General features: G+C 42.3%; 1 protein-coding gene across 1 annotated transcript; it reads right to left on the bottom strand.

Moving 5' to 3' along the window:
• Window positions 1-7,225: 7,225 nt before the first annotated feature.
• Window positions 7,226-7,559, bottom strand: UBC (ubiquitin C). Its single transcript, XM_023739270.1, has one exon. It carries the CDS (start codon window positions 7,527-7,529, stop codon window positions 7,296-7,298), a length of 234 nt encoding a protein of 77 aa, XP_023595038.1. The 5' UTR covers window positions 7,530-7,559; the 3' UTR covers window positions 7,226-7,295.
• Window positions 7,560-7,565: the final 6 nt, after the last annotated feature.

The following is a 7,565-nucleotide window of genomic DNA, read 5'->3' on the forward strand; positions in this document are numbered from 1 at the left end:
CACATTAAATATAATTCCCTACATCAGAGCTGAGGTGGGGACTGCTTGATGAGTTACCTATTTTTAGATACTAAAATATTTAAATTCAAGTTTGTAATTTTCATGTATCGGATAAAAAAATTTTTAAGTTTTCAAACAAGAATGTTTTTAAACAAAAGCAGTTAACTTTGGTTTAAAAAGTTATAATGTCTCTTTGAAAGAAAATGCTAAAAGGCCAAGACAATGTGAAATTGTCTTCACTGATTTTGGATAGGATCAGACAATAATAATAGATCAGGAACTCAATATATGTTTGGTATCCACTCTCCAAAGTGACAGCAATGATCCCCGCTCTCCTGATACTCACGCCCACGTGCAGTCTCTCCCACACTGAGCAGAGCTGGCCTGTGTAACCAACTGGATAATGCAGAAACGTAGGTGTGTGACTTCCAAGGTTAGTCATAAAAGACATAGCGTCTTTCACCTTCCGCTTGCTTAAATTACTCACTCAGGGAAGCCAGCTGCCATGTCTTGAGCTGATTCAAGCAGCCCCATTGAGAGGCAACAGCAGTCAGCATCACCTTGCCAGCCATATGAGGGAGCCATCTTGGCAGCAGATCCTTCGGCCCCAGTTAAGCCTTCAGGTGAGATTGCAAAAGACCGAAGCCCAAACCACTCAGTTAAGCCACACTCAAATTCCGGACCCTCAGAATGTTTGTGCATAAGGTGCTAAGTTCTGAGGGAATTTGTTGTACAGCATTATATAACTGATGCGGCAGGTACTTAGAGTAGGTAATAGTGAGCACGGGAGGTGTAGGAGATACGGCTGGCTACCTCCTCAGCAACCGTTCCACCTGCGCTCTCTGCCTTGCAGATCCTCAATTCTGCTTAAGAATTCTCCTCATGTCTCTTTGACTCAGGGATGGCAATCTCACCCCCAAAAGACGAACCGGCTAGCCTTGGTCACTCATTGGTCCTCCCGCTCCATCGCAGGCAGATGGTTTAAAAACAAGCATTTGCTCCATGTCAGGAAGCCATTATTTTAAAGCTTTCAACATTTTTCTAATTCATCACTACTATAGAAAGAACACTCTTATTTTGAGAAAATACTTCAGTGAGAGTTAAAGCCCAAAGGAGAAGCCAAAACTGTGTTCTGGAATGAAATGTGAAGAACAAGAAGCCAATGTTCCTGCAAACTTATGTAAACATTGTCCTCATTATGGGTAGAATTCCATGTCTGTGAGGGTAACAGGCTGTTGTCTGGGTATGAGATAATTTTTTTTTCCTTACACTGGGCCCTAGAGAAAGGAGTGGGGTTTGATTCCGGGTCGGGGGTATGTAGCCACAAGGTCTCCTCCAGAGACAAGGAAGGATGTCAGGTCCGGGACAAGGAGACAGAGTGCCTACTGGAGTCTCCCAGGGGAGGAGCATTAATATCTGCAGCACCCTTCTCCATGCCGAAATTTCCCTTTATTACCTCTATGTCTGGCTGAAAAAAAACTCTACAGCCTGGACTTGGCTGCAATTTGGGGAGCTAAGGAAAGAGCCTGAGCACCTGAGGCAACCCAGACAGAGCAGTAGCAGCCCAGAGAGGCCACACGTAGGCGGCAAGAGGTCCCTGGCAGAACCTCCTGGGGCAGGAGTGACAAATGACTGCTAGCACAGATTTGTGGGCGGTGTAAACAGTCCTCCGAAGCCCCAACAATACCGGGGCAGAGAAACGGGTGAAAGAGAGGACTTCCTTTAGGCATTGCACACAACGCAGGACGGATGTTTGTGAGATGGGCTTCAACGGAAATGCTGACCTTTAAACACAGATGCCCGATCCACACCTCCCTGCACCCTCCTGCCCACCCTCAGACTGGTCTTTCCCTTGCTGCAGTCTATCCTAATGGGCTTCACCCTTTACTCTCTGGAGTTTGGGGTTTTCTATACAGTTTAAGATCCATTTGACGGTTTATAAATATGTCCTGTTTTTCTACGACCATCTCTGAGGAAGGGAGATACGTATTCAAATCTGTTTCCTGTCCTAAAACTTGTGTTCTAACCACAAGAGAAAAAATAGCACTAAGAACTTAGGAAAAAAAACACCAAAAAAGTGACACAATTTCAACAAAAAAAATGGGCATGTGACCCAATTCTGGCCAATGAGGACAAGTCTGCTTGAGGGGACTTCTGGGAAAGATTTCGTTGCTCCTAGTAAGAGTCACGGAGTACCTGGGTGACACAAATGGTTAAGTGCATGGCTACTAACCAAAAAGCTGGAGGTTTGAGTCAACTCAGAGGCACCTCAGAAGAAAGGCCTGGCCATCTACTTCCAAAAGCTTGCAGCCATTGAAAATCCTATGGAGCACAGTTCTCCTCTGAAACACATAGGGTCGCCATGAGTCAGAATCAACTTGACAGCAATTAATTTGGGTTTGGTTAATAAGAGTCAGAAGAAAGAGATGTTACCTTTCCGTCCCCTGGACGTGGGATAGCTGAACTGCTGCGTCATGGTGCTGCCAACTTGAGAAGAAAAGGCCACACACCCGGAGAAGGACAGCAATTAGGGAATCACAGAAAAGTAAAGGCAGAACCTGACCTAGCTCTGTATGTCTGGTTATCAAGAGAGTCTATTTCCTTATTGCTTAGGCCAGTTGGGTTGAGTTTTCTGTTTCTGGTAGTTGAAAGCATCCTAACTGATATAGAGGGGTTCAATAAAGCCCTAATTAAATTGATAACTACACTCACTAAAAATAAGATCCCAGACAGTAACTGGTAGTGGTTAATTTTATTATTTTTTAATGCATTTGAAGCAGGGCTTTGAACTGGTTCATTCTGGTTCAAACCCTTGCTGAAAATTTGCATTTCTAACAAGCTCCCAGGCAATGTTAACGCTACCAGTTAGGAAGCAGTTCTGAGAACCACTAGTATTGCAGTGGTTCTCAAAATTTATCACACATAAGAATCACCTGGGGATCTTGCTAACCTGTAGCTTCTGATTCAGTATATCTGGGGTGGAAATGCAAATTCTCAGCAGAGGTTCTAACCGGCATGAACCAGTTCGAAGCCCTGATTTGAAGCTCTCTATTCCTTAGTACTGTTCTTAGTCACAGGTTCAGTTAAAAAAGCATTTCACTCATTTAGTGATAATAATGCTTTAAAACAGTGGTTACCAATCCTGGCCGCAAATTCGATTAAGTAGAATTTTTTTTTTTTTTTATGCTGATGCCTGGGCCCTACTCCCGACCAAGCATTCAGTATCTGTCGAAAACCCTTCGGCCCCATCTCCCTGCTTGCTCACTACGATGTAGGCCATGCGGGTCTCCTTCCTTTCTGTTCCTCAAGTATGCCAAACTCCTTCCCAGCACCAGGCATCCTGCCCAGTTTTCTGCTAACCCAGCTTTTTTGCAAAGCTGCCTCTGCCTCACCTTTCTGGACTCAGCTTAAATAATCTCTCCTCGGAAAGGCCTCTGCTGATCATCTGATCACAAGTCGTATCCCAAACCTCTCCCATTCAACCTGACAGTCTCAAATAGCTCCTGCTGCAGTATGTAATTAGGGGTTATTATGAAATAAATGAACAGAGCTAAGTCATTCAAACAAAGAGCTTTAATACAAAATAAAAAGAGCTATGAGATTTCAGGAAACACATAATTTCCAGCTGGGATGGTTGAGGAAAGCTTTGTGGAATTTTTGAATTAGGTCCTGACGTCATGTAGGATTTCATTTGTTGAGATTGGGGCCGTGGCATTTTAGAAAGAGTGAACACCTTGAGTGAAGGAAGGAGGTGGAAAATGGCAGAGAGAATATGGGGAAAAGGAAGTGTTTGGCCAGCAGCTGAGGGAAGCAGGGGAGAGAGCTTTTGAAGGGGTAAGACCTAATGAGGGTCTTCACTGAACAATAGCTACTTACAGTAGGTGTTATGAGGTAATTCCAGCTGGGATGGAGAAAGAGAGGGCTGCCGGACTAGAAGAGCAGCTCATTTTAGGCAGAAAAAGAAGGTAAAAGGCATTTGGGGGGACAGTAAATAACTTTGACTGACGAGGAAACAAGCCTTCAGAAGTAGAGATAAAAGCACAAATTGTCTGGTAAGCCACAACCGCTTGGGGGCGCTGCAGGCTTCGTGACTAAAACCAAAGTCTGTCCCAGTAGCACCCTCTTCCTGCAGATGTAAGCACTGCACCTAACGTGGCTGACCCTCTTTGATTAAAAGGCACCTGCCAATTTCCGAATATACCTGTATGTTTCTTATTTGTAATAGCTTGGTGAGGATTTTGTTGTGCTTTCAGGAAAAAAAAAAAAAAAAAAAAAAAACACATAAAAAGGAATGCAGCTTTAAATAAATACAACCCACTTTTCTTCAGCTGTATTCGATTCACACAACCGCACCTGTTAGTGAATCCTTACATGGAACTCACTCAAGTGTGAACCCAAACTTGGGGATGCCTTAAGATTTGACAACCACTCAGTGAAACTAGACAGAGCTAGCATCTCTGCCCTCTGACTAGACCAAAGACCCTTTGATGGCAGAAACATGTTCTCATTCATTATTGCATCACTATATGTCCTGACATGTATTTGTTGGTCAGAGGGTCCTCTAAGTGTTCACTAGGGATTGTGTTGCCCTGATAGTTCCCTTTATTCTTGAGAAAATGATATGAAAGCCCTTTTCCCTTTATACAAAATGAAAGGATGTTAGAACCGGCAAAACTATGGAAGATAATAAAGTGAAAAAAGCAAGGTGCAGGACAGACTATACAGATCAGCATCCTACCTTTTGTGTGAGGGGGTATTAATATATATTAATGGTTGCTTGTATATGCATAGAGAAACTCTGAAAGTAAATACTATCATGGGGAAACTGGATGGGTGGGGGGACAAAGGCCTTCATTTTATACTCTTTTTAAAAAAACTTTTTTAAATGTTTGAAACGTGAAAAATATTACCTATTCATAAAATTAAATTAGGAAAATACTATGGAACAATACAGTAACTGTGAATTATAAAAAGTTTCTAAGATTGGTTTTTAATTATCACTAAATCCTATTAAAGAAAACCCTTGTATGAATGCTCCTTTTAAAATCATTGTATTGTTTTTAATAGGTATCATAAAGAGATTGTGTATTGTCAAGTTCCCATCTAAAAACCTCACATTTTACATTTTTAAGTCAAAATAAAACAGTATGATAGTGTGACTCCTTTAACTCAACTGTTACAAATTTAGTCACCCACCCTACAAAGTGTGGAGAGAAGAGTCCGTATTAGTATACAAAAAGTCGCGTTAGTATGCAAAAGACATACGTGTAAGAAAGTACTTTGCAGCAGCATTGCAATATCAAAAACTTGGGAACAAATGTTTGGTGGACAGGTTAAATGAATCGCAGTATGCATACAAGGGAATACTAGCAGGAGTATTAAGATTGAAATAGGTCTAGATGTACTGTCATGGAACGATGTCCGTAACTGCCCAGTCCAAACCAAAAAACCAGGCTGAGGAACATTGTTGAAAATGGCCATACTTTTGTATGCATGTATGTATTTATTACACAGGGTCAAAGTCTGAAAGAATACCACCTATCTGTTAAAAGTAGTTCTCTCATTTCTGGGAAGGAAAAACGGGCAATTGGTTAGGAACTTTCGTGGATTACTACTACTTTTGACTTTACAAACTTACACATATACGATCAGAAACATCGGAGGCAAATGTATTTTCCCTGGCAGTGAACTTACATGGAATTTTATCAATGATTCTATTTAAGTGCTTGTATTGCCACTGTGATTGCTTCCCCAAAACCCTTGAACTTCAAAGTACTTCGGGGAAACCAAGGTGTTTTCGCTTCCAGTTAAGCATCCCTACCCTCAACCCCCACAGCACCCACAGAGCTGCTTAAACTGATGCTCACATGCTCCAGTGCCAAGAACAGCTCCCTGCAAAGCACGTAGGATCTCCACTGCCCACAATGGACCCAGCTGTTAACGCAGAAATGACCCATTATGAGCCACTGAACCACTTGTACTCAATTTCTGGATGTAATTTTGAAACCTCTTTTCAAAAGACATTCACTACACTTAGAAACTTGCAATCTCTAAACACTTCAGTCTGGATTTATTTCCTACTCTGTGAAGTTACATATTCCCCACAAAAACGTCCAGGCGGTGGAATTCCTAGGGGTCTGGTAATGTTTGCCACTTGCGTGTGCTAGTTACAGAAACTCAGCGAGCCACGTATAAGTTATGTGCAGCTTTGTCAAAGTGATAAACTGCCACTAGTGAATGTGCATATCATTATGGGAGTTCTCAAGTAGTGCCAATTTTCATTAGCAACCTCTAAAGCACGGAGGGTTTTCAATGTTCTTACCACTGGCCAGCACAGAATTCCCCTACAGCAGAGGTTATGAACCAAGAGGGTATGCTTTGTTGAAAACTATTCCTTCTTTCAAGTCCTTTAATAGGACCTCTGGATCAGAGTGCCCACTGCCCAGAGCTGCTACTTTATATTAAGCCAGCTTCCCTACAACTCTCAAGTCCGGTTGCAGGCATGATACAGAAAGCTAATTCCTTACCAGCATCACTCCGTGTTCAAATGATTTGGCAGGGCAAATGCCACTACTGTACATTTTGTGCAGGCCAAAGGCCAACTGCTTCACCCACCAACTTGTTATCAAAACTTACAAACTTGTACAAACCCTTTACATGTAGTCACCACACCAAATTCTAAGTTCCGTCTTGACAAGCTTATCCCAGCAATAATTCAACCAAGTTTTCATTCTTTAATTATCCAATTCCTATTTGAACTTTTAAACGTAATTAGTACACTCTGCTCAATAGTTACTTGCCACATACTTATTTTAAATGACCCAATCATGACTTTTCACAGCTCAGTGTGACTTTAGTAGAGCTATGTATTAAAGCTGATTTTCTATAGCTCCTTCCCACCACCACTCCAAGCCTATTTAACTTTTCTGCTAGTCTGTTTCCCCCCATTCTCAGGTACCACACATCACACCCACACGTGTTTTTTATAGTCAACAGCTTGCAAGTAAATCTACGTTAAGTGTACAAAGAAGAAAACCTCCCAATAGCCTAGGTTTTATTTCCACCCATCCACTTCATTTCTGTACTGTGGTCATGTTTCAAGGGCCAACATCTTACCTTCTCATGGTTCCCACTGAAACAACTTGTTAACCTGCAAACCACCTTAATTCCCCAACACCCCAACCAAGCCCAGAAAGAACCTTAGCACTGAAAATAAACAACACTATTTGGGAATGCAACAACTTTATTGAAAGAAAAGTGCAATGAAATTTCTTGAAAGCTTAAGAGGGAACACCTTAGACACCTCCCCTCAAGCGCAGGACCAGGTGCAGCGTGGACTCTTTCTGGATGTTGTAGTCAGACAGGGTACGTCCATCTTCCAGCTGCTTGCCAGCAAAGATCAACCTCTGCTGGTCAGGAGGAATGCCTTCCTTGTCTTGGATCTTTGCCTTGACATTCTCAATGGTGTCACTGGGCTCTACTTCAAGGGTGATTGTCTTACCGGTCAAGGTCTTCACGAAGATCTGCATTCCCCCTCTTAGACGGAGAACCAAGTGCAGAGTAGA

Source organism: Trichechus manatus, unplaced genomic scaffold, assembly GCF_000243295.1.
Source record: "Trichechus manatus latirostris isolate Lorelei unplaced genomic scaffold, TriManLat1.0 scaffold00131, whole genome shotgun sequence".
Lineage (NCBI taxonomy): Eukaryota > Metazoa > Chordata > Mammalia > Sirenia > Trichechidae > Trichechus > Trichechus manatus.